Below are 27834 nucleotides of genomic sequence, written 5' to 3'. Positions count from 1 at the left end.
TTGGTTTTCTTCTTGCAATTAGTTCCGTTGACAGGTGACACTCGGTAATGGGGCAGTTTTTTTTTCGGAAGGACTTGTCCTTGGCGTAGTGTGCGTAAATGAACCGCAACACCATGGTGGCCTAGAAGCAAATTCCTAGCATTGCTCACTAATTGGTGCAGATTGATTGGGGCCCAAAGTGGGCCTGGCCTTCGTTTGGGCTCTTCATTCAAAACGCATCAGTGTCAGTGTCAACTGTGGGGAATAATCCACAATACGACGTACCATCAGCAATCTAGTTGTACGTTAGCCTTCGTGTACACTTGTTGAAAGTGTAAGTCCTAGCGCAACAATAGATAATCGGGCCATTTTGAGCTACGAGTTATTTGAGAACAAATAAGCCTCAAACAGACCGCCCCATTTGGTTGATTAGTGCAATAGACTCATAAATTTCCTACCATAAATGATTTCGTGTCGTCTGAGGAGATCATCAAATCAACATTCAATAAGCTTTTGAAGTAGCTCTCCATTGCTCTCTTTTTCCCACACAGCGGCAAGGTCTTTCAAGGTTAGCCCAAATGTGTCCTTGATGTCGACTCTTGCATGCTTCGGTGCATCAAGCATGGCCAAAAACATAACGCGCTTTAAAACAATCTCAAGTCAAAAACGGTGTCCAAAAAACGTTGACAGGCGTGAAATGGTCCGTAGCTGCGCAGCATAAATCAAGCATCGTGCGAGCGTGAAAAGACCGACCCATTCGGACCCACAATTTCTCAGCCTTGAACTGTGATCGCCTCACGAGCGGACCATCGTGACAATGTGATGCACCCGCAAGCACCCACACTCGGGCGCGATACATAATTAGCTTCAAGATTAAGAGCACGATTGCGATATGATTTTATTTCGATGTGCAAGGGAGAGAACATGAGTGGACTGCCACATCGCTCAAGCATAATCTTAAACACCAGCTGGGAGGGGGAGGTTGGCCCAATGACCATTCATAAATTAATTAACCACGTGCCACACCGGACGAATTGTTCCGTGCGATCGCGCAATTCCGCGCCACTTGGTGGTGGTGTGCAATATTTGTGTTGTTGTGTTTTGTTTGTGGAACAAATGCGTATTGGTGGACACACAACACGGGTTGGTGTTGGTGGTCGGAATAATTTCTGCGCAACATAACCACGAGATCTATGCACTCGAGTCGCTGAGAAGTCGGTCACCGTGTGCGACCTTTGCGGGCTAATAGAAAAACAATATTGAAAATCATGCGGGCCAATCCTTAGGCCAGGTCTTAGGTTCGAAGCGAATTTGGCAAAGTGCTCGCATCTCACCTCCAACAAGAACACAGATCGCGCGATCGTTGCTCAACAGCAAGCGAACGTGCAGCTCAGAGAACTCGCGCGTTTCCATACTGCCGGTTGATAATACGCTTCATGGCAAAAGGCACACACATGTTTCACACATGATCTGTGACCGCTGGTGTGTGACCCAGAAGAACCACCGCGGAAACTGGGCCCTCGCGTTCTGCATCATGCTTTCGGCCGACTGCTACCGTGATCGTGGCACATGCTGAGAAGTTCTTCGTGTTACAGTAAGCGAGCATTAAATGGCGCCCACCCCCCTGGAGGTCTCAATGTTATCGCTGCTCCGGAATCAGATCATGGTGGCCGGTGTGCACCGTTTTAGCAAACGATAAATGCAACAACCTCCCAGCTGTGTTGTGCCGGGGTTGAGTGGTACGCAGCGCAGGAAAAAAGAACAAGGTGTTGTTGGTATAAATTAAATGGTGAGATAATTGTCCTTTGTTGGCTCATGACTCACAAAACCCCTTGGTGTGTCGTATGTAAACAGAAGCTCAAGAAGGGGACATTGGCAAACAAGCAAGAAACCCTCCCATCCGTTTAACTGACGTAGAATCGGTAATGTATGGTCGTGTTGTCTGGAGCGATCTTACACGGAGAGGTGTGGTTTCGGTAGGGTCTTTGCATGTTGTTTTTCCTGCTACAAATTAGTACATGATTTCGGAAAGGTTACACGTTATCGTAATTGATTGATCGTACTTTCGTTCCTCATTTTAATTGCAATACATCATCAATTCGGTTGTGGTTTTATTTTCAGTTGTTTATAGCTTCAAACAAAGCTTTTATTCAAAAACGGTAATTTTTAAAAATCCCCCATTATAAAAGGAGTCAACGATGTATTAATTTCATATGCTTCCCCATCCATCTCATGCTGCCGATAAGCAAACAATTCGTTGGTGGATGGATGTTCTGAAATTTACGACTTGATTACCGTCAGGACCGTCTCCGTCGGGACAACTTGTCTCAGGAAGACTTCATCACAACCACGCATCGGTTTGCACACATTATCAACTCCGACTGTCGCATGTCGACAAGTGGCCCACAATTGAGGCATTGCTCAAAACCTCTTCGATGATGTCACCGTGCCGGCCACCCCCTTTGGCACAATCTGCTTGAAGTAAACAAGCGTCATCCGTCACTGAAGTTCGCCCGGTTGGCGCCCGGACGAAAGCATAATCGAAAATGACAACACTCGCGCTTGCCGATCGATGCACATCACCCCCCTTTTCTGCTTATTCGCGATGCCCCCATCTTCCGGTAGACCGGTAGATAAAACTTATGCGAACGATATTATGCGTCATCGGTGCAACACAGCCCTGTGTGTGTGCTTTTCTCAACCATTCGACTCACGCACTCCGCGCGTGAGCCGGTAGCGGCTTATATCGTGAGCGGGTTTTTGGATGCGTTTTGCAAAACATACAAGCTACAAAGGAAAGAGCCCGCCAATGTGTGCTAGGAGAGCCGTTTGCACGCTATCAGTACGCGTGTGATACACGAACCTCGATGTAACTGGCGCGTGTGGTTGATTTTGGGGCTGATGTTGTTGCGTTTGACTGAGTGGGATTGATAAAGTTGCACATAATAAAACATTGTGTACTCTTTCGGGCAAACCCATGTCGAAATTGCTCATTAAAATGAGATTGTTGTATGCAAGAAATTTATAAAAAATGAGATCTTTGTATATTTGGGCTTTTATTGCAGCAAATTAGAAGGTATTGATTAGTTAGAACACTTAAACGGAACTCCTAACTTTAACATTCCTTTCGAGTGACCTTTTGGGGGAAAAATAATTACAAAATTTATCATCTAATCAAACTATAAACCACAAGACATCATAGCGACTACCGTCATTTGCTACAATTTACTAGCAATGATAAGTTCATTCATCATCCACGTTTGGTGCGAGATAATGAACGTGGTTGGGTGAGATTCACGCCGCTGATTTACGATGCACTCGCATGGAACGATGCGAACGCAACACATTTACTGCCCGCAGAAGGCATCAGAAGAAACCTTAAGCAAAAGATGATTTAATCTTCCCTTCAGCGAACATCTTCACAAACCCCTCCGTGTACACACACGTACGTATGCATGAATGAGCAAACGAACGGTTGCAAACTGCGCGAGAATCACACGGGAGAGAACCAATCCAACCCGGCGGCAGACGATGCATGGATCTCGGGCCATTTCTTTAGCACACCACGTACCGTGGGTTGGGGTGGGAAGATGCGCGGACCGAGGGCTTTCGTGCGAGTGCTCGTATTTACAGCATACCGATTTATTTGTTTCATCGACCTATGCTGCCGTTTACCACCGGTTCGGATCGGTTTCCTCGAAACCTCGCTTTTGTACATAATAATATGCTTTCGGGTGGATTGTGACAGGGAAGACAAAATAATGCAGATGAAAATGCAAATGCAAAGATTTCGCTGTCGGACGAGGACGCTGCTAGTTTGTTGCTAATTATCTATTGCTTCATTTGCCCACCATAGGTCAGCGGGGTTGAACCGCGCGATTAAAGAGCTGCGAAGGTAAATTGCGTTTGTGTAACGATGCGGGAGGGTTTTTTTTTATTTTGGCGCCCATTTTTGGTGGTGTTTTGCTTTTGGGAAATTTTTATTGGTGTCGTTAGATTCACTATTTCATGTAAATGGTTCATCCTCCATGCGGGATGCACAGCAAAAGCCACAAAAAACAGTACTACTTCTTTACCTCTTGGGGAGCAGCATAGCAGCTCCTACACCTAGCTACCGTTGCAATAGTTACAATCATCGCGAGAAGTTGTTGGCGAAATAAATTGCAGTCTGCAGAGCTTCTGGCACAGCTCTGCATTTAACCGATGCGCTCAATCGAACTTTGCTGTACTGCTCGTCGTCCCGAAACCCCATCAAACCGGCCCTTCGCTCCGCGCCTCCTCACGTTACGCACAAGCGCAGTGCTGGAGTGCACGAGCCACCATGTACATGCTAGTACAAGGTAGCATAATATAATATGCCACTGCACACTGGCAACTGTCATCGCAGACGATGCACATTGCATCATCTGCCAGCGTTCGGTATACCGTGTACCACGGTACGGTTTCGCGGTAAGTAAATTATAATCAAGTTTCAATCGAAAGATTTCACCACCCGGCGGCAAGCGACGAACCCTTTCGCGGTCGCTTTGGTCGCTGCATTTACACTCGTCGTTGGAATGTGTCCAACGCCTTCCGAGAATGTCAACTTCCTTTCGATTCGTGGCGGTTTGCCGAATTCATACACCACCATACTCACTGGGTCATACGGGGAGGAAACACAAAACACAAAAAAGAGCAGCGAGTGATGAAAGCGGGCAAGATTCATATATGCGTACACATTTTAATATTCCATCCAGGCAAATGGAAATGAATGATTATTTATGCATCTCCGATCCGGTGTAACCTTCCCGTTGGAAGTGACCGAATTCATTACAAAAGAGCTATTGGAGTTGAGGCTTTATCACAGTTATCACCGGTACTGACACACTTTAATGTAAAATAGTTTCATGAAGCAACAACCCACCTTACAATTACGTTACCATCTTTTGATACGAAAACGATGTTATTTATTCACCAAAAATAGAATTAAATATAAAAAAACACCATTCATGGGCCGCCGGTCAGTTATTTTACAGTCAGGTACGGCAAAGCGATAAAAACATCCACGGAAGTGCAATAAATCTCACACAATATCAATTTACGACTTGGGCAAGGCTTTGCAGGCAAACACACACACACACACACACACACACACACCCACATGTAACACCCCCTGTTTCTTCCCGATGGTCAACAGCCCCACACGCGGATTGCATAACAGAAATGACACAGTTTTCTGCGCGCCATTCACGAACAACGATGGATGGGTTATTCCCAACGAAGTGGGTAAATTCGAACGCGAATTATTTCGCACACCAGGCCACTGTACGCTTTCGTATAGGGAATGCTCAAATCAAAACCGACAGGACAAAAGGGAAAAGGACAGTTTGCTATTGTCCGATCGGATCCTGTGTCAACCAAGTCAGGTGTGGCGAATGTATGCGGGTGGAATGAAATCAGAATTTCGTTTCGTACATTTTTGCGGCCACCACAAATCTTTTTGTTTTGCTCTTTTCATTCAGCAACAAAAGAAAAAAACATGGAACCTTACAGTTGTCACAAAGCTCCGCGACGATCGTACGTTTCGATAATGTGCTTGATAGGGAGTTCGACATTGCTAAATAGCACAACCGGTCTGAGAGATTCTGAAAACGGCTTGAGAGGATAAACAATCAGTTGTTTGTTTGCATTTGCGCCACTATTGGCCAATGGTGTATTGTAAGCTCAGGCGCACTATGGATGACTGCGAGTATGTAATGAAACTGCAGCAATTGATCACTTATCCCAGCTACAAAACGATCGATTTTTTACTTCTCTCGTGTATCAGGTATTGAACCAGCGTAAGCTATCCAACATCAAGCGGCCAGGCTATGCACACTCAAAGGCAGGGCGTTTGTTTTAATAATGAACATATATTGAACGCCCCGGTACGTAAATGGGAGTACGTATTACGTAATGAGCTCTACCAGGAACAGGCAACAGTTTCCAGCAACCTTCTGGAGCTTGGTGGAGATAGAAAGCAAAGAAAAAAATAGGTTATGATGTCTTACGCGTTTTAACGCGGATCACGGCGAAGGAGCCAATGTGGGCAAGATGCTGGGAAAATCATGCTAAAGCACCAAAACCAATCGGCAAGGAGTATCGTTGGGGTATACCGAATGGTTGTTCAAGAGTCTTACAAGTTTATTCGCAAGACACCTTACCACGATAGGATCACGGTCAGTCACGATGGCGATAGAAGTGCGGCGAACAACGGCACCGCAACAACATCACATCACAAGATGATGCTACCGGGTGTACTTGATCTGGCTAGCAGCTACAGTTTCGGCATCAATACCGACCGGGGACCGGGGGTAGGCTACCGATTGTAGCTAGTGGGCAAATATATGACGAAAACCCCAAATGCTTTTGCGAAATGTTGTACAGCACAGTGTATTAAAAAAGAGGCAATGCATCCAGTGCGCTAGTAGGAAGTAGTCGGCGGTAGCTTAGCCATTGTGTATGAAAGATACTCTTTTCCTCAGTTGTCGTGATCTTCGTGGTAGCCTTGGGCGCAACATTTTAGCAACAAGCAGCAGAGGGTCAGTCGAGGATTTGCATTTTATTTGAAGGGAAAGATGTTTTTGCTAGTTTGATTATTGTTTGCAAACAAACAACTCGCAACAACTCTTCGGCACTTTGGCGTTTTTTCGAGGTTTGCAAATACGCTTGCTAACTGGAAGTAATTTAGTGCAGTTGGTTGAAGCGTAACGCTAATGTCATGTTTATGACGCAACGTGTAAAAAAAATATATGGGGAACACATTACCTAATTATTGTGGAGCAACTTCCCATGTGAATGCAGGAGAAAGGAATTATGTGTTTAGCTCAAGCAGACTACCACGTCCTGCAGGCAACATTACACACTGAAGCAGAGGTTGTGTCTCAATAAGCCGTACCGATGGGTTTTCTTTAATGTATAGATCTCGCTAGATTCTTCCCTCGCAAACGCAAACCATCACTGACCAGCAGCAATAAATCGTTCGGGCAATTGAAAGAACTAATTTCAATTACACAACGCACCTCCGGACAGACAGTGCCCGCGATCGAGCGACCGTGTTTGCATTCCCAATAATTACAAGCTTAGAAGAGCACATAAAATATGATTGATACCGAGTAGCGTGGCGGTAGCCGTGCATAAATGCACATTAAATACCCACCCGCCACGGTGGTTTGTCACCCGCAGCAGCACAGCAAACACAGTCTGATCGATTGGTTGAAAGTCTTCGGCTGTCACCGTACCAAAGAACACCGCACAACGGTATGTGTTCTTTGCAATCGAAAATCGGCAGCTCGTCTTGCTTCATTTCTTATGCCCACGCATACGCGCGCGACTCCTTCCACACGCTGGTGGGTCGCGACACTACTGCCGTTGCCCACAGCACGCGGATGTTGGGAGGCTGTTTTTTTTGCTGCTTTTGCATCTCCACAGCAACCGTATGTCGATCATCGAACGTACTTGAACCTAAACGGGCCAACATTCTTAGCGCTCGCCGTGTCTCGAGTGGTTCGCGAAGGTAAAGAAATTTAACGACATTGTCAACCAACCGGGGGGAAACTCTTTTCCATCTCCCGCGTACATTGCAAGTTTATTGCTGTGGGAGCGCACCATTTTTCAAACCGAATGCCTAGTAGAGAGCGAGAAGAAACAAAAAAACCCCATAGCAGACCATCCATGATCGTCACCCTCCACCCCGCCACGATCGTCTGCCGATCGCGCGTTGAGCGATTTAATTACCCTTAGCGCTAATGCTTGTCCTACCTGATCAGGCGCGTGTACGAGGAGCCGTTTTTGCGCTCACTACTAGCGGACAGAATCCATTTAGGACACAGCGACATACCAACCGAGGCTGCCCGCGTTCTTTCATGTGTGTGAAACACATTTCTACTTTTGCTTCCTTACTCTTCGTTCTACGGCGACGGCTCGCCTGCACACGCATGCTGCGGTAGGGTCATTTCCTTGAGCGAACGAGCTGCAACCGTTCGGCCATTTAAAATCCGCTCATTGAAGCGCTCAAGTTACTACCGCACTAATGACACCGAACGAAAGAAAAGACCGGTGTACTATTCGCGAGCTGCACCGCGCGTCTCTGCCTTCGCGATCGCAGCCTCAACCAAAGCACAACAAAAGCATAAAGATCGCTATTTGAGTGCGGTGTGATGGTTTGGAAATATTTTCGCAATCGCTTGACTTGTTTACCTACTGCTGGTAGAATCACCGAGACTACCTTCACCGAATTTCATCGTCTGTTTTGTTTCGTTTCGTTTTTTTTTTATTTCTTGGCTAAATCTTTGTGCCCTGATTTATGCTCGCAGTGTGCAGCGTTTGCTACTGCTTCCCCTACACTTTTATCAACGCTGCTCCATTGCAATCTCACACCAATGGAGCATCCTCGGTACGCTGACTTTTCATAATTCCCCATTGATCGCCCGTATCGATCGGGCACCTTGCTGAAATGCACCGAGCAAATAAACAATAAATCAAACGATTTCGTGAAAGAAACCGCGTGCCAATAAGCGACGAACCCCCCCCCCAAAGCGCTCCCGCTTGGGGCACGAAGCAACAATTATGCGATCGCCGTAGCCACTCCAGGGCGGAGAGGCACCGATAATCGGTGCTTTGGGTGGTGACGCCAGGTGTAATAAATTGATCACCAATATTCAATCCCGTACCCGCCACCATCGCATCTCGCGGAGAGCAATCGTTACAGGGCTGGATCGGAGGTGTGATATGATTAAGGATTGCTTGTTTATTAACGGGCATAAATCATGGGCTGGTATGGAATCGTACATCAAACGATTTCATCAACCGCTGAGCGAATGGTGAACGAATTGAGGCGAGAGATTTGCAGCACAGCACAAACGAGGTCGATTGATTTTCGAGTCTGTAGAGAAATCAGTTTTTTATTAGAATAATATATCCACTTAAATTACTAGTTAATGTAACTATTTAATTCTTATTTAAAACCTACAATCTATAAACACCAAACTTTCATTCGAATGTGTCAAAATATTGCTGCAACAATGCTTACCATAAAAAGGTCCTCAGATTGAACACTTTTTAACGTCAACATCAACTTTATGGATGAGCATACCTTTGAATGACCACTCACCAATAAGGCAATCGAACAAGGAAAGGAATGGTATGGAAAAACGAACCCGACGAGAGTGAAACGAGTTGGTCAATCGGGAATGGTTAGTAGCGCAAGTGCATTACTACATTAATTCAAGGTCTGCCGACGTCTAAGTGCATCCTCACGACGCTCTCGCGGAGTGCGTGTGAAAGTATTCTGAGCTCAAAACAGTGTGCCGTTTTCAAATTGGTCAGTTTGGGTTATATTTTAAAACGTTGTAATCTAAATTAAATAATGCTTTTCTTCTTTTCATTATTATTGTATGCTGATATCCATTCAAAAACTCAAGATTATCTTAAAATCTCACACTTCTCGCTTGCTATACCTGATTGATCGTATCAACGAAAGATCATCGTCGGCAATGAAATTAAACGGCACCGATCATTTCACGTTTGTTAGGCATGAAAAGCTACCGAAGATTTATGATCAGAAGATTATCATCCAACATTTTGTAGGTGATCACTGTGGCTCTGAAGTTCGTCGAGCATTTTGAAACTCTTCGTGAATGCACGGATCATCACCAGTAATTGTTTGCCCAGACAAACAGCAAGGTCTGGACACGATGCCATGTCCGTTCCGGTGACGCAGAATGGGCCAGAAATATATCTTGAGGTCGCTGCTAAGCTCGCGATCGATGATTGGATCTATCGATCGACTACGAAACTCGATGGGGCAATCGATTGTCGGCTGCTCGTGCTCCGATCGCCGCACCGGACATATAATTCCAACTCTTGCTCGGTGAGCGGAAAAGCACGATTCATCGGTACAAAGTGAAAGCCCTTGGCATGTTGGAAGAGCAACGACGAGGACTGTTGGAAGGAAACCAAAATCAGGCCACCGATTAATAGGGAAGCCGTTAAAACAGGGACACGGCCTTGAACTGTTGTTATGCTTCTCCATTTACGCCGTGTTTTCCGTTTTCTTTAAACCACAACTCCAGTCGGGTATGAAGATCGCACAGAAAAGGAAGGTATATCCAAAATAAAATAAAGTGTATTGACGGTTACGGTACGCCGACATGTCGTACGACACGTTCGATAAAGCCACAGGTGCTGCAGTGCATAAATGAAGGGCACTCGTCCGGGACCTACTCATGCGGACGGACAAAAGCGATGAGCATGGCGATGTAGGTCAACCCAGAAGCGATGACAAATCGAAACCAACCACAAAAGTTGGCAAAGGGCCGAATGGAATTGGCGTCCCAAAAAAAAAACCAAACCGCATGCATTCGAACCGGACAAAGAAAATTACGTAAATTCGGACCATAGTTTAGCGTACTGGCTAATTAAGCATCAAACCATCACGATGATGATGATGTTGCTGCTGTTGAACGGTCGGCGGCTTTTATCGTGTCGTCATTTGCAAGCATTCGCCTCATTGACGCATGACCGATGCATGCTGTTGCTCGCATTGCGACAAAATTCTTCATGACAAATTGTCAATCAACAGGTTCAGACAGAAAGGCTTTTTAATGCAGCCGAGCACGCGTTACGGTGTATCGTTTCGCTTCTGCTCGCATGTCTCCGCTCGGCATGACAGTTCTAAGGAGCGTGTACCATGGCAATGCACATCGCAGCGCAACCGAAGCAATTACCGCAAAATGTCACTGTCAAATCAAACTTTTCTACGCGACACTGTGGGTTGATTCAGTTGAATTTTTTGTCGTCCCCAAAGCCAAGCATCACAAGATTTGCCAATCCACTTTCGGGATGATATGAGTACAACACAAATCATGTGTTCGCTTTTCATTTGAGGCGACAACTCGCATCATTATTATGAAATGGGATCGTTCAGTTCGACATTTTGGTAGTTTTTTAGCAGAGCAGATGAACTGATTTGATAAAAATGTGCCCGAATAATGGTTAGGGTGAATGTGAATAGAGTCGTCAACCAGTCGTTACCTTGATATTTAAAGACTTGTCGACTCATGGAGCCGTTGTGCATCACATTGGTGAAGGAAACAAAATTAATTTACATCCTTTTCAGTACTTCAACTACATTTAGTTCCGCCGCTAACTGAAAGCAATTCCAGCGCCCGTATAACAAATGCTGCACTCTACACCGAAGCCACCGAAATGTGTCGACACAGCGCAATTGATGCGAGCGTCTCAATTCCATAATCCAATGAATAGCAACTCACGAACGGCGGAGATGCATCGTGCCCGCTTATGACATTTCTTTTCGTCACATTTGCAAATCGAACTCAAGGTTACCCGGGATGCACGATGCTCGAATGGAGCCGAAATGGACGAGCCCGGTTTTAACCGCCCGTCGTGCCGTTTTAAGGCTTTTGATCATTAGTTGACCTCTGAACACTCTTACCATTTAGCATTTGTCGTCTTGGATCGGGTGGATCGGATTAGGGACAAATTAAAAGCTACCAAGTAGGTAATATTTCAAACGCTATTTGTGAAACATCAGGACATTCCTTTCAAACGAGGAGATCATTTTATTTTAGCAAAGAAATATTTCAGCTCGTATCTTATTTATCGTCCGTCAAGATAAGTACACTCCGCTAAACGGGGGTGTGATTTAATGATTCGTTTTAAGCCTTTATACGACGCGCTATAATAAACGTGCCACTGATACTCCTTTCTCTCGCATAACATTATGCCCATGATAACCGAATCCCTTGCTGTTCCAGCACCAGGACAACGATCAATGGCAAGCATTTATTATGCAAAAGTGAACTATCCGCAATGTCTGTTATTATTTCGCCGCATTCTATCGTTTGTCAGCTCGGACTCTTTTCTTCACCGTCTATCTCGTGCTTAATCGTTCGGGAAAATAATCCTGCATTAACATCAGTACCGCGATGAAAAGCGCTCACAGTGTGGGGGGTGGGCGAGAAAAGAAAAGTCGACTGTTTCGGCTCAAGTTGCAGATTGAGATCGTAACCGGGCCGGACTATGGTGCTGCGCTACCGGGCTTTTGCTGCAACACTACCGGCATCTATCAATCAAGGCGATCGTACCCTGCCTGCGTGGTTGAAATTGATTGATCAGAATTATCAATCAGCCAAAAAAAAGCCCCCACTCGACGGTGGAGGCGATGAAAGGACGTTGGCCCCCACGCTGGGAACGGGAATAACTGGTGCATTAAGTCACAGTTCAAGGTACCCGAAAGAATGTGTGGTGAACCGCACAATCAATCATCAGTAATCGATAAAACTTCGCGACAAATCAGCCCGCAGCCCGCAGTTGGTCAACAGTGAATGAAGCAACCGTTTTTCATTGCTGATCAAAAGAGTTGAACGATCGCAAAGCAACGAACCGTTGAAAGATTAAATTAGCAATCACACTGCGAATAAAACGTTCCATTATTATGGTTTGAAAACGCTGGTGCAAGCTAATAAGCGACATTATCACTTATTCGCATAGCAATTAAATTATTGACTCTTTTGTTGTCGACACAGCGTTGGGAGCGATCGGAACGAGCGGTTCAATTTCAACCCGTACCTAATGTGGACCATTCGAAAACGCTCTCCGTTCGCGATGTTAAAAAAACCCTCGAAACAATCCACCCGAAATACAATGAGTGGCCTACATGGATGGCGCCGTTCGATGCACTCACAGCATCATAACGGTGGCATGCAGCATTGTGCAATGCCCCCGAACTTCACCGTTCCAGGTGAATGTTTGCACCTATTTCTACCCAGCGCATGTTTTTGGGCTAATCATTATTTGCCCTATGTTGTGTCTGGTGGGCAGGCGGTTGCGTTTCATGGAGCCCAATCATGGAGGATCGATTCGGGGTATCGAGTTCGGGCAGCATTGTAACCCACAATGGTGTAGCGACGAAATAAACACATTAGACAACAGTGAAACACCGTTACACTGTGGCTGGTTATCAAACGACCAAGATCACCAACATGAATGCAATCTACACGATGTCTCGTCGATGTCATATAGGGGGTGAATTGGGTTCCATGTTTGAACGTTGCACCCCTAGTAATTATGATTCCCTATTTCTATTCCATCTTCCAGATATTTCTTCTCCAATGTGCTGCAGTTCCAAATCTACCGTGCCCTGTGCACCGCCTCCGGTCAGTACGTTCCGCAGGATCCCACCAAACCGTTGCATAAGTGTGACATCTATCGCCAACCGGCGGCCGGTAACATTCTCAAGTGAGTTGCACCCAATTCATCATTTTCCCTCATATCGCGCTTCTGGACATCGATGGACGGGATTAAATAAGCTAAATGGACTACTTTTCCCGGCCCGGGCCCAGGTGGAAATGTCACTGATTACTGAGGCTGACGTTTGAAGAATTTGGGCACGTTCGTACTGGGCCTCGTTAAGGATCGGGGGGGGGACTAATGTGTGTTACAGTTCACTTATTACATCAATCTTTCATCTTCGACCATCACGGGTTCCAAGCATCGTTACATCAACTGACCGAAAAAAAAAAAACAAAACTGGTCAGAGGCGTTTGACGAGGGACACATGTTAACCGGCCATCCATTCGCCGCCCGGTTGGCATGAGGCGTTCGAGCATTCGAGGTCTTGTTTTTTAGGTAATTCGAATCGGCTCACCGATAATAAGGTCACGCCATCGGGAAGCAAGCCTAATCCCGGTTGGGCGAGCCGGTATTAGCCGTGTGCTTAAGTTGTACGAAGATAACTTATTGATTAGGCAACGATTTATCCACCACCGGGGCCCGATTCGTCAAGGTATTACGTATCCAGCAGCTTTATTTACGAGTTTAAATGTTTCAAATTAATTACAAAAAATGCACTTTAAGAACGTCTTAAAACACCCACTCACTCGCTCCGTAGCCTTCAGCCCGGGCTACGTTCAGCGTTATTCACACATGAATTGGCCTATAATTCTTCGCGTCAAGTGAAACACTTGACATAGAAAGCGAAAGCAGCCTCGCAGATGCCGATGATCCATCGGACGGGGGTAATTGTGGTTTTTGACGTTTGATTTGGGCACCCGCTGGGAACCGGAGGAACCTAAGCATCAGCGACCAGCAACGGTGTACCGCGGTTGCGTAATGCGTACCAACATGCAGGTCGCTGCAATACGGCGGTCACTTAACGCTCCACTCGCATGCGCATGTGCATCGCCTGCAGGTGTTCGTGTTGAAAAACGGGAGATGGGATAAGATGCTGTGGCATGGCGAAAGATGATCGTAAGTAGTACGCAGGCCGGGAGAAACGTAAGAGGTGAATCGTACAGAACGGTGCTATTTACTCGCTCGATGCTTAATGAACACTATTTTTGCCCTGCTTTATCCTTGCATTAGTGGTGCCTTTTTAGCAGAGCGCTTTTGTCCACCAAACGGCCGATCAGTGCCGATCTCAACGCTGTGCAAATTTAATTTACAACCCACAACTCACCATGACTATCATCCAACGAATCTCAACTCCCCCGATTTAACGAACGCTTCTCTTCGGTTCTCTTTCTTTCCCTTCTCTCCTTTGTTGGGGGCACAAAAACAAATGCAGAAAGCTGATGGAACGGGGTGCTTCGCAACCGTGGCAGCAGGTCCTGCAGGAGGTGATCGGCGAAGGCCGGCTGGACGGTTCGGCATTGCGTGAGTTTTTCCGACCGCTCGAGGAATGGCTGCGGAATGAAAACCTGCGCAACAACGAGTACGTCGGTTGGATCTACGACGGTGACTACTGCAAGCACAGCATCGAGACGGCCAATCTGCAAGTGTTCGGCGGGTTCTACAATGTAGCGGTCGAGCTGCAGCTAACCAGCTGGCTGGTGCTTACGATTTCCTGCCTCATCGGTGCACTGGTGCACCATCATCAACTAAGATAGGTGTCAGACGTTGCAAATAAAGGTGATCGCCAGCGCCTTATGCACCCCGAGATATGGACGCTTTAGTGTGGCGCAACACGTCACGTCGAGCTGTTGGGCACAGTAGTGTTAGACATAAGTTAATAAGTAATAAAACATCCTGCCAGTCGCATGAAACCCACTCGTCCAAAATGACTCGTCAAGTTCATTGTCGTACGGTCGCTGCATCCAGGAAATCGGAACTTACAGGGCCAGTCAACTTGGACGCTTGAGACGGTGGCCAGTTGGCGGTGGGCAACAATTTGCCTCAATTGAGTCGAGCGGTTTCTATGTTTTGTTTTCGGTCGACGTATTCCTTAAGTGTGATGCACTCGGCGGTGGAGGGTGTTGCAATCGAAGCCGCATTTGAGGAGAACGACGATGACGGTTGGATATCTACGAGACGTTGATTCATTTCTGCCACTTTAAGCTGTCCAGGAGGACATTTTCGGTGTGTTATCACAGCGAACTTATTCTTTGATGTATAAATAGAGCTCTGGAAAGAAATTATTAAGAAATTAACTCAGAATAAAAAAGGGTTTTCTAGTTAAAATCTGTCCACCATTGGAACCCTTTCGCGCGCCAAAATTTAAACCAAGTTGTCCGCTTTGATAAATATAGACTTCCAAAGGCCACTTCACAGACTACGCTTGCCGACTAAGGAATGGACACGCTGACACACACCAGCACGAACTTCGGATATGCTGACCTGGCGTGCGTGACATCGACCCAACGCTCAAACAACATCCCTTTAACGGTCATCCCCAACCGGAGCCGCGGCCAAGATCAAGTGCATACGCGCACTGCCTTATGTGTGACAAATGCGAAACCCAAAAGGCGTCACGGCGAGGTTCGAAGGGACGGCCACATCGAGTGCGCCGCGATGGGAGCGCTAAATTGAATTTGATCGTGCTTCATCTCGTTCCATTTCCGAGGCAAGATGTTGATGATCCTCGAGAATTGTCGACGATTGGTGCGTACGAGGAAGCGGTGAGCAATCCGCATCGTCGGCCGGATCTGTCGCACGCTATCAGTGTTCCGTTGACTTCTGACCGATGCGAAACGGGATAAGCGCGGGTCGCGTTTTGTGAGATCGAGTTTTGTACGAAAAGTGAAGGAATATTTTGAGTGAACTTTTGTGAAAATTTTCTGAAAAAGTGATACATAACTTAACTACAGAACCGTGTTGAAGGGAACTCACTCAATGTGCAGTAGTGATGGTGGTTGGTGCCTAATTATGTGGATTTATATGTGGATGAAGGCATGATGAAGATTCACCTCAACAAGCGTCCTGTGCAGTGTGGAGTCGTTTCGGTACTGCTGGTGCTACTACTGCTCACATCCCAAGTCTGTTCTTTGCAAGGTGACAATGTGTGCTATCGATACGAGAGGTAAACTAAAGAGGCAAATTGTTGTTAGACACGTGGTTATTTATGTAACTCTATACCTCCACTTGCAAGGTCTTGCGGAGATATTCAAGACATTGAAACTGGAAAAGAGAGAATGAAGTGGAAATATTAACGCAAATCATAAGTGGGTTCATAATTTTAAACCGTTAATTCATTAAACGAGCCATTATGTCTTTCCCCATGAACAAAGCGCCGCACCCCGAAAGGTTCACTGTCAATTTCCCTCCCGGGTGTCAATAGCCACCTTATTAATTGGATAATGTAATGGATCGTAATTCGCTATGAGAACCGCACTTAGGTCTCCACCACGTGCGGAGCCGGTGCGGAAAAAGTATTGCCTCCCCCCAAAAGGAATGGCAATAAAATAACACCTTTGCCTTGGGCGAACGATCTCGTCCACAGTCTGGCAGACCGGACCAGACGGACCTCCGCCCGTTTTGTAGTTGACACGCTGCAGTAGCGTTGCATTTTCCCTGACGACCTCGCCGCTTTGCCGAACAATTGGATCGGTCAGACTACAAGGGGGGACGGCAGTAGTTTGTTGTGCTTTGCTACAAAATAGCTACAACACCACTGACCCGTCAGCTGTGGACCGTCGATTGTGTGTCGACGAAGGAGGCATTCAGCTGTTATTTTTTCTTCTTTCCCCAGCTCCGTAATCAACGCCCCAGCGCTGGAGGCTGCAGTTGCTGGTTTAGCTTTCCTTTTCACTAATAGTTGGGCCCTTAAGTAACGAGCCGCATAATAACGGCAAAGTACGCTGTTAGTTGCTTCCAAAAACTGGGAGCTTTTGCTCCCGATGGGATGATGCTTCCGCATTTTTGTACCGTTCTTTGGCAACGAAAGTAGACGCGCCGTTTTCCCAGTATTGGGTGTCGCTATGTTGTTGCACAACCGCCCGGCTGGCCAGCTTTTCATCTCATTTTTCCCGCGCACTCACCTGACGGAGGTGAGTCGGTCATTTTTCCAATCACGCCATCACTATGATTGATGCGAACACTGTCGAACGCATCCAGCGGACACTAACGAGCGTGTGGAAAGGATCCGAGCGTGTGTCACGATGTGGGGTTGAACGGAGTTGCAGCTAAATGGTGTGTAAAATCAGTCACAAATTTGATAGCCTGATGCGAACGGTTTGTGAGAGAGCGCGTACGGAAAGGGACGCGGAAAGGGACGTGTTACAGTTTTGGGGGGCGCAAGCAGACACCCGAACAGGTGGGTTAAGGCGCAGTGGAGCTAGTGAGCACTTGCGTAACGTGGCTGTGATTAAGCGTCTTGCGTGTGGAGCACGCGGAACATAAATCAGCCTCAATTGCGCCAATGACAAACAGTTTCATTGTGGCAGTTGTACAGATTATTTGCACTTAAGCCCAACCGAAATTCAATTACCACGGCAATTCATTCTTGGGTGTTTCGGTGAACAGTGACTCAGGCGGCGATGATTAAGATGATGCCGATGGCAATAATTGGTAAAAAAAAAATCTGACACTTTTGTTTTGAAAAAAATTTAATCACAAGATTTTTCCCATTTTTGGCATAAGTTTTAAATTAATAAATTTTAATAAACATCTTTAATTTCGTTCAATTATATTTGAAGTCACTGGAGGATCAATCCTCTTGGAGAGTTCGAAAACCGCCGAAATGCAATATTTAAACACTAACTTTCCCGTTGGTCGAGAAAAATTTCTTCGAAAACTACCAGTTTTCGAATGTATAGTACCAGGAGAGCATGCACGGAAGAGGTAGCTCCTGGTACTGCGCCGGAAGGTATGCAATCAACTTGCAATGCAATGCGTCGTAAGGTATGCAATGTTTATACACTAACTTTGGAACCAACTTGCATGTACCAGCCGAGCAAGATGGCGCACAAGAGGACGCAACACTGCATACAACTAACTTGCATGCAACAAACTTGCATGCAAACTTGCACGCAAGATCTTGCATGTAAACTTGCCAGCAAGTTTGTTGCATACAAGTACGAAGTTGGGCGCCATATTGCGCGCCATCTTGCTCAGCTGGTACATGCAAGTTGGTTCCAAAGTTAGTGTAAAAACATTGCATACCTTACGGCGCATTGCATTGCAAGTTTGTTGCAAAGTTAGTGTATAAACATTGCATACCTTACGGCGCAGTACCAGGAGCTACCTCTTCCGTGGATGCTCTCCTGGTACTTTACATTCGGAAACTGGTAGTTTTCAAAGAAATTTTTCTCGACCAACGGGAAAATTAGTGTTTAAATATTGCATACCTTTCGACGGTTTTCGACCAAAATTGCTGTACAAGGTGCTACCTCTTCCGTGGATGCTCTCCTGGTACTATACATTCGGAAATCCTGGTGCAATTTCCTACTCCGCCTACCGTTTGATCCGCCGCTGTTTGAAGTGTTGCCTCAATTTGGATCATGTTAGTTCAGAATAAAATTATAATTAACTCCGATTATAATTAAATTAAAAATTGGAAACAAATAATAACTCACTACAGTCAGTAAGTTAGACATGATCTGTAAAATAATTACTGTAGATTGTAGTAGCTCTGTGCTAAATTGTTCAATTCAGAAATTTCAAGTAAAAAAAAATGTTTAAAATTAGCATTTTTCAAACACCTGTGATCCGATTAATTTGAACACTTCGCCAGATATGCTGCACAAATAGTACTTGCCGCGAGCTTTCATTTTCACTTTGATATTTATCTGTATTTGCAAATGTAACATAACTATAACAATGTAGTCTTCCCGCTTCCATCAACAAATGTATATTTAATTGTCTGCATTTGCCACCTCAGCATTTCACCCAGAACCTTGCGTTGCCGTAACACGGTGCACGCTTTCCTCCTGCATAAAACCCACCGAGATTCGTTTGTATGATCGCATGCGAAAACGAGCAGCGAAAAACGCTGCTTCTCGGCACCCTTTAAACAACCCTCGCATCCCGCAATTGTCGAATCAGTCATGTGCGCAATACGACGAACGAAGCTGTTTGGCCAACCGCTGGCTGAAAAATCTTAACAGCGCGAACGCATTTTTATCTCCCGGTGCTGGGTCGGGTGCGCGATTGCTGACGGCGCAGCGCAATTAAAAGGCAGGGCAAAGAAAAACCCACCAAAATCCAACCCGAATGTGGGCCACCATGCGGACGAACGAACGGGGGATGCTGGAGCAACTAAATGTGAACATCGTGAGTGATGCAATCGAATGGCGATGGCGTGTGGCGTCCCACCACAGTGCGGCGGGAAGCGATCGGGAGTTTGTTCTGGTCCGCAAACTAGGGACCGATCTCGTTATGGCATTTGAATAAAATGGAGAGTGAAAAAAATCACCTCTCCTTCGTGCTGCTCCCAGGAGGCTCCGCAATGTAATGACTTTCTTTGCTTGTGTCGATTTGGGTTAAAGTTGTGGTAGTTGGTGTCGATCGTGTACTCGAAACATTTTCATATAATCGGGCCTCCAAAAGGGGCAAAGAGTTGCCATTAGGCTAATGATATTTTTAAGTGTTTTTTTACGCATGTTTTCAACATTGCAGCTATACCGAAACGGAAACCATTCCACGCAATCAAACAGTGCAGGTGCTAACGCGACAGTGGTGCCTGGAGATCCCACCGAGATGCACCTCGTATCGAACAGAAATGAAAGAAGTGTTCGTGAAACAGGTAAGAATAATTTTACTCTCATTAGCCAAACATTACTTTTCGGTTTTATAGCTCTATTAATGCAAACAAAAAAACAACCCCTAGTGACATTTCGCTACTGCTGCAGTACTAATCCGAGTCATGCTACAATCTTCGCTAATAGCCCGTTAACCCACCCATCAAGATGCCGTAAAAAACGACGCCGTTTGACACAAACAGGCAAATGTGCCGCCAAATTGCTATTCACAATCTAAAAAACATTATGCTGCTTTTGTGCGCCAAAAAACACACAACCCCAAAAATGATCGCTCCACCACATGCAAAAGGAGTGTGCGCCCATAGCAGATCGTAAACATCAATTACCGCTATTAGATTTAGCGGGCGCAATAGGGGTCGGGCCGGTCGGAGCTCCCCCCGCGTTTGAATGTGCCCCAAACATAAAATGTCTCATCCATTATTTCATATTGTCACTTCCGCCCTTGCTGAGTGCAGCAGTGGGGTTTCGAGTAGGGACGCTTCTTTGTCTTCTGCTCGTCATCTGTAAAAACTCCCGCCGAGAACGCGGAGCGTACGGGAGCAGTGGAAGGCCGATAAACGCACCAAGCCACAACAAGACGGTAGACACCCCTCAAGAACAGGAAGCGAACGGCGCTGGTGGTTGAATCGTTCACACTATCTGTCAGCATGCCGCGCCCGGTTGAAAGTAAACGAGCGAAACAAAAGCCCATCACATCGCGCAAAGACAAGCCTATCTGCCGGTTGCTATCTTTCCTTTGTGAGCGAATCCTCTGCACCGTTGCGCCGCTAGTTAGTATTCGGTTTCGGAGTCTCGGCAAGTTTCGGCTACGTCCGCCTTTTGTTTCCTTTTCCCGCCAGCGACAGGGAGGGCTTTAATTTAATCAGCCAACCAAGGCGGGTAGATCGTGCCCGGGTTTGGGGATGTGTTTTAATGGGTTTGAAGTGGTGATTCGGGATTGTAACTGATCGGTCGCATACATGATCGGCGTGTATTATGGTCGAGGAGCCTGGGAAATGAAAATGCTAATACCGAAGGGATGTGTTCATAAAAACAAGCACAAACATAAGACAAACCAGAGTTAGGAACACCTCATTGAAGACTTCCGACTGCGAGTGAATGGAAGGGGTAGCATATTATTAAAAAAACGAGTAATTTAAATGCTCTAAACCGCTTCCGAAAACGCTTTGAAATGTCCATTGGTGTAAAAGGTGTTACTTTTAATAGAGGGTACAGTAATATGTTTGTGAATAAATATTTCCTGCCTACATTGCCTGCATTTGGATCATGTTAGTTCAAAATGAAAAACTTGAATTTAGCACAGCTTCAGAATTCAGCTTTTTTAAGGCGTTTGTGTAATTAAAAGAATAGAAACAAATAATAACTCAATACAGTCAATAAGTTAGACTTGGTCTGTAAAACAATTACTACAAATTGTAGTAGCTTAAACATTCCGAAATTTTTAGTAAAAAAAAGTTTTAATTCATCATTTTCTGAACACCTGTGATCCGATTGGCTTAAACATTTCGCCAGATAAGCTGCACAAATAGTACTTATCGAAAGCTTTCATTTTAAATTTTATATTTATCTGTAAAATGTAACATAATTATAACAATGTAGTCTACCCGCTTCCATCAACAATTGTATATTTAATTGCCCGCATTTGCCACCACATTTCCTCAGAACCTTGCGCTGCCTGTAATAGGTGTTGTTTATAATAGAGAGAAGAGTAATAAGTTTGTGAATAAATAATTCCTTCCTTTTCGATTGAATCACAAAAATACATTACTTCTTGTGAACTTCATGAAAGTAAAGTTTTTTTTATCATCAAACCTAACCTAAGTTTGATGCATTTTCGCCATAAATCTGTGCCCCTCTGTTTGTATGCATGGCGATCGTGTTTATTGCGTCACAACCATGTTAGGAACGTGACTTCCGGTCATCATGTCGTGGTGTCTGAATGTCCATAAAACCTGTTCCCTTACTGTCACTGTGAACCATTAACTCACGCACCCCAATCATATGATCATGACGTGTGTAGCAGTATGGTGTATTAACCTTACGAATGTCCGCAAAAGTTGGCAATAACGGACAGGAAACTTTAACGATGCTATTCGCTTAAAATAACCTCACACACCTCAATATGCTTCCAGAACGTCACCAAGACACGGCGGGTGGAGTTCTGCTGCGAAGGGTATCAGGAACGGCGCACCGGAAACGGAACCACCGGCGAGTGTCGTCCAATATGCCGGGGTGGATGCATCCATGGCGAGTGTACGGCACCGAACGTGTGCACTTGCGAGGCTGGCTTCGGGGGCAAATATTGTCTGCAGAGTAGGTGCCCTTTCGGAAGGTTCGGTTGGGCGGGTTTACGTTGTCCCGATACTTAACGAAGCGCTGTGAGTGATTACTTTCAGGATGCCGCAATGGAACGTGGGGTGTGAACTGTCGGAATCGATGCCATTGTCAGAACTTTGCCCATTGCGACACAAAAACTGGACACTGTCGCTGCAACGAGGGTTGGATGGGAAGATAGTTGAGTACAAGAAAGGGACATTGGGCGCGTTTTGGAATAAATTTTTTAAATGTCGCTTACATCCTTTTGCAGCTGTGAAGCTCCTTGTGCGGCAGGGTACTTTGGGACGATGTGCGTTAGCAAGTGTAGCTGTAATACTCGGTCGTGTCATCCTCAAACAGGAGTCTGTATGCCGGACGATGAGATAGTAATGTTTGATAACATCACCCGAACGGTGGAGAACAGTTACTCCGCCGAAAGCACTGAGCGAATATCGGCTGAACAGTGGATCAAAGTCGAGAACGTAACCCATTCGACTACCAGCAGTACTACCACCGACAATGCGGATATTTCCAAGACCACTATTAGCACTTCCAGTACATCTTCGGAGATACCCACCACATCCACAACGGAAGCTGCCGGACAAATGCTACCGAATGCGACCTACGCCGAGTCTTACCACGAGTATCTGCCGAACAACACGGAAATGAGCATGGTCCTCACCAAAGGTCACTCCCGCACGGCCAGCAACGAAAGTATGTACGAGCTGGTTACGACCACCTCACGCGTCGAGATCACCTTCATCGATACGGCGGTGAAAAAAATTGAAGATCCCTCCACGGCCAACAACACGACCCAGGAGGAGGAGGAAGACTTGCCTTCCCCATCGAACGACACCACGAACGAAACGGACACACAGCTCGTGTATCTGGAATCGGAAAACCATCCCGTGCTGGTGGACATATCCGGCGAAGGTACGGCACAAAGTGAAGCCAACGATCGGCAAGCGTTCGTGACGATCTCCTGCCTGCTGATCACGCTAGCCCTGCTCCTATCGGTGGTCTTTTACATGAAGCGTTTGAATAGGAAAACGCTAGCCAAACCGGCACCCAGTACTCCACCGCCAGTAAAGATCGTTGACGAGAGTGTCCAAACGGGGTCCGACTCGAATCGATCGTCTGATCCACTTCCAGATTTGCCGCACGTGACGTACACGAGAGTAAAGCCAAAGCTGCAAAGAAATGGAGATATCGGTGAGTTAACAGGTCGGCTGATAATTGTTTGGCCGAACACATAGATCGCGCAAGAAGATTTAACAGATTTAGGAATAATCTTCATCGACTATTTTGAGAAAGGAAAGACCATTAACAGCAACTATTATATCAAGTTATTGGATCGTTTGAAGGACGAAATCGCCAAAAAACGGCCACAATTGTAGAAAGAAAAGTTTTGTTTCATCAAGACAACGCACCGTGCCACAAATCAGTGAAAACAATGGCAAAATACATGAATTAGTCTCTGAATTGCTTCGCCACCCACCGTATTTCGTAGATCTGGCTCCCAGTGACTATTTCCTTTTCTCAGATCTCAAAACGGATGCTCGCTGGGAAGAAATTTCTTCGGATGAAAAGGTGATCACCGAAACTAAGACCTTTCTTGAGGCAAATGACAAATGCTACTACAAATATAGTAACGAAAATTTGAAAACCGGCTATAATCGGTGAAACACCCTTGAACACCCTTAAAAAAATAATTTTGCAAAAACAAAAAGTGTTTTACTGTCTTAGGCCAAACAAATATTAGCCCACCTGTTATATCTGGCTGCAGTAGAACGTAACGATCTCACACGCAAATTCTTCACAGAACACTACGACGTCCCGGCAAACAACAGCTTCATTCATCGGGCTAAATCGTCCCCGTACAATTACAACTTTACGATCAATCAAAAGCATCCACCCCGAAAGTACAGTCTGGAGCATATTTACGATGAAATCCAGTATCCACCGTTGGCGGAAGTGGCGAATGGTACGATCCAGCCAGATAAGCAACCGGATCAGCTGGGTGAGAAGGATGAAAGCTACACCAAGCCGATCGTTCTTACGTAGAAATAAGCTTTTATTTTGGGCTATTTTTTTTAAGGTAATAAACTTGTTTTGACTTTGTATCTCTCGCTTCGTTCTTTTGTGAGCTAAATCCTCCTCTTGATGCGAACGTTCACCAGCTACTGATTTATGCATTTGAAATGCTTCATTAGCCACATGAAATATGAATTTCTTGACGAACGATCAATCAACCCCTTTTTACTGCGCTGCTTCACACGTTCCGTATGGAATTCCTTCGCCTTTTGTTGCATCAAACAAGTCGTCTTCGTCATCTCGTCACAATGCGTCAAACTTGTCCGCGAGAGCGTGTGTGTGTGATGCAGCTTAAAACTCGCAAGATCACATAAAATCCCACCAAGATCGGACCTTAGAATCGGAGAGCCAACCACATCGTACATGCTATCATGCCGATTGAGAAACACTAACGGACAATCCAACCCCAAACGGAAATACCCACACTAGCCCACTCTTAACAATGCTTCCGTACGATATTATCGCGTAACAGCGTTCGTTAGAAATTCGCTGAGAACTCACCAGTTGCGTTAATCCTATCGGAGCCTTCCGTGCGGTAAGAGTTGCGTTTGGAGCTCGTAAAGATTCTACAGAAAGTTCGTATCACAGCTATGGAAGCTGTCAAGTGGTGCCTACTGGTCGGTTTGGCTTTAGTGTGCCAGTTCGGGATCGCACCCGGCCAGGAAGGTGTGAAAACATGGCGCAAAGGTGGTGATGTACAGGTAGCTTCCCACCATCCAACGTTCGTCAACGAGAGTTTCATCGCGATGGAACCTTTGCGTCCGAACGCGACCATGATGAATCTGCACCGTTCGAACGAGTCGGTTAGTGCGCTCGATCGATTCATGAACAAAACCAAGGCACAAATTCCGGTCGGTGTGTGCTTTACGGAGGTGCCCACCGTGTCGCTGTTGAAGTACAATCCTCGGGGTGATGTCCCGCAAGGCAATGGGGTAAGTGGGGGCATTCAGCGACATTTAAAAATTGATTGTTTGGGCTATATCTTTCCCAAATTCCCTTTTCTTTCCAGTCAAATCCATCCCTCAGCCGCATCCAGGTTTGCTGTCCGGGGTATGAGCGTAATGTACACAACTTCAGGAAGTGCGAACCGGTGTGCGAGGAACCGTGCCAGAATGGGCTATGCGTTGGACCGAACACCTGCGAGTGCTATCCGGACTTTGTACGGAACGTCCAGGGACGGTGCGTTCCGACGTGTCCGATCGGGTGTGATCATGGGGAGTGTGTGATCGGGACGGGTGAATGTCGCTGCCACGAGGGTTACGAGTTGGATCGCACCAGCAATCAGCTGTGTGTGCCCAAGTGTACGGGAGGCTGTGGCGATGAGGGTCGCTGTGTGGACGTGGAGCGTTGCGTGTGCAGCGAGGGATATTCGTTCGATCCGAAGGTGAAATGTGCTCCCCACTGTGAGGGAGGTTGTCAGAATGGGCGATGCGTCGCGCCGGGTGTCTGCAGGTGTGAAGCGGGCTATCAGATGTCGGAAGTGGGCTGTGAGCCAGTTTGCAGCGAGTGAGTGAGCGTTTCGCCAAGCAAAAGAAGATTCTTACTGATTGCTGCTCAATTTCTTTTAGCGGATGCTTCCACGGTGTATGTACCGCCCCGGATACGTGTTCCTGTAAGCCAGGATACCAGAAGGTCGGTGATCAATGCACCGCAACTTGCGATAGTCCCTGTCTCAATGGCGAGTGTACTGGACCGAATGTGTGCAGCTGTAACCGAGGCTACATCCTCGACTTGGCCAACTCCTTCCAGTGAGTGTTTCTGCTTGCGAGAATCTCCTTCATGTGTTGTGCAATCTATATCGACAATGTCTTTTATTTCCAGCTGCATTCCCCACTGTCCCAACGGTTGCCCAAATGGTGTCTGTTCCGGGCCCAACATGTGCCTCTGCAATGCAGGATACGTTAAGGATCGCTCGCTGAAAGGAAGTCAAGCGTGCGTCAAGCGCTTCGATGGAGTCAAATCTTAAACAAGCTGCCAGTAAAACAGTACCCGCGAATACAGATAACCAGTACCATATGCCATAGGGAGGGGATCGCTTTTGCACAACGGAATTCCTCAACCGAAGTCGACGATTTCGCGCTGCACTGCGCCATTGCTGTAATTGATAGCGCTTATCGCGCAGGCAGTTGGAAGTGTAGAATGCAGCGGCAATAAAACAAAAACAAACAAACAACCATTAAAAATAAATGTATGTAACGGATCAGCAGTAATGTATGCTTCATTAAAGAAAGGCATTTTCAATTGAATGTTTATGCGTTTTTAATCAATATAATGTAGGTTAGGGTGTAAGCAGGAAAGAACTGTGATCCTGGGAGCAATAATGAGATGGGATTGGAATATTTTTTCTTTTTGAAATCGTTGAAGAATTCTGAAATTTCCGTTGGGGTTTTAAGAGCCCTGAATAATTATCACATTTGAGCTGTTTTAGCAGGAACCTTTAACATCTCTTCTATAACCAATTTGGTTAAATTTAAAGCTAAACTTCTTTAACTCCAAACCTGTCCAAACGCAAATATTTTGAGCCAACCCCAAATCGTCTAATGGTCTTTATTCCCCAAAAGAAAATCGGCTGTATATCGAGATCTTCAGGCGTTTTTTTTTCCAGATGGCTTCTCCACTCGAAGCCATTGGATGCTGGAACGATCTTCACGTTGTTTGCTTCGTCTTCGCACCGAGACAAAAATCCATTATTTATAAACATCAAGCTCTCTACAAGCGACACAAACTCCATGCACGACCTAATGAATCATAACGCAAAGTGGTAGAGAGTCCCAGAGATTTCCAGAAATGTGTGAGATTTCTTATCGGCATGGTGTTGATGGGCGACGGGGGCTTGCGGTTGATGCGGTCCCAACACCCAGTTACACGCTGTGGGGCATGGATTAAGATGCTTGATCTCGCCACAGCCACCCCATTCCCGTATCGGTTCAATTCTCGCAATATTTACATACAAATACTCTCTTCTAATGCACAACATAAGTACACAACATGACACACACAATGGCCCACCTCACTCCCTTAGCATTCCCTCCCTTTTTTGGGGGGACGACCCTTTTGGAGTGTTGTTGTCGCGCTTTCCCTTTTCTCTTCTGCCACCAACCCAGCGCGACCAAACACGCATTAGAACAGCCCATTAAGTTCGCTATGCCACCAGTCCAGTCCCATTTGCCAGAACAGTTCGATTGTTCCGTTGATGGTAATGGCGCTGCCAGTGACACTCTCCATCACCGGGGGGGGGAACCGATTGCACGAGTGCGTGCGTTGCATTTCCAATTGCAATCCGCACTTGCGTGTGAGTGTTTGCGGAAGGAATCGACGGCGAAAAAGGGAAACGGAGGCCGAGGAGCATAGCGCATATTTGTTTTGTTTCTCTCCGCGTTTCCAGCCACGGAAAGATCTTTCTCCATTGTGCATACGGATCGGTGCCGCG

General features: G+C 46.1%; 3 protein-coding genes across 3 annotated transcripts in view; all 3 read left to right on the top strand.

Moving 5' to 3' along the window:
- The window catches only part of LOC128304586 (angiotensin-converting enzyme), a 62133-nt gene extending 47162 nt beyond the window's left edge, over nucleotides 1-14971 (top strand). The window contains exons 9-10 of the mRNA XM_053041789.1: nucleotides 13117-13257; nucleotides 14585-14971. Of these exons, the coding sequence (XP_052897749.1) occupies nucleotides 13117-13257; nucleotides 14585-14906 (463 nt within the window). The 3' untranslated portion in view covers nucleotides 14907-14971. The remainder of the gene's footprint in view (nucleotides 1-13116; nucleotides 13258-14584) is intronic.
- A 1219-nt stretch (nucleotides 14972-16190) lies between these two features.
- On the top strand, nucleotides 16191-24374 carry LOC128301045 (multiple epidermal growth factor-like domains protein 11). The gene is made up of 6 exons (XM_053037348.1): nucleotides 16191-16315; nucleotides 19852-19978; nucleotides 22127-22307; nucleotides 22391-22508; nucleotides 22582-23522; nucleotides 24133-24374. The coding sequence occupies exons 1-6, from the start codon at nucleotides 16191-16193 to the stop codon at nucleotides 24372-24374; spliced, it is 1734 nt and encodes a 577-aa protein (XP_052893308.1).
- Nucleotides 24375-24953: 579 nt separating this feature from the next.
- Nucleotides 24954-26599, top strand: LOC128301046 (epidermal growth factor-like protein). Its single transcript, XM_053037349.1, has 4 exons — nucleotides 24954-25336; nucleotides 25414-25910; nucleotides 25973-26152; nucleotides 26226-26599. The coding sequence occupies exons 1-4, from the start codon at nucleotides 24995-24997 to the stop codon at nucleotides 26368-26370; spliced, it is 1164 nt and encodes a 387-aa protein (XP_052893309.1). The 5' UTR covers nucleotides 24954-24994; the 3' UTR covers nucleotides 26371-26599.
- The last annotated feature ends 1235 nt before the right edge of the window (nucleotides 26600-27834 follow it).

This window comes from Anopheles moucheti, chromosome 3 (genome assembly GCF_943734755.1).
Source record: "Anopheles moucheti chromosome 3, idAnoMoucSN_F20_07, whole genome shotgun sequence".
NCBI lineage: Eukaryota > Metazoa > Arthropoda > Insecta > Diptera > Culicidae > Anopheles > Anopheles moucheti.
The sequence above is the reverse complement of the archived record's forward strand: the minus strand, read 5'-3'. Positions and strand labels throughout refer to the sequence as shown.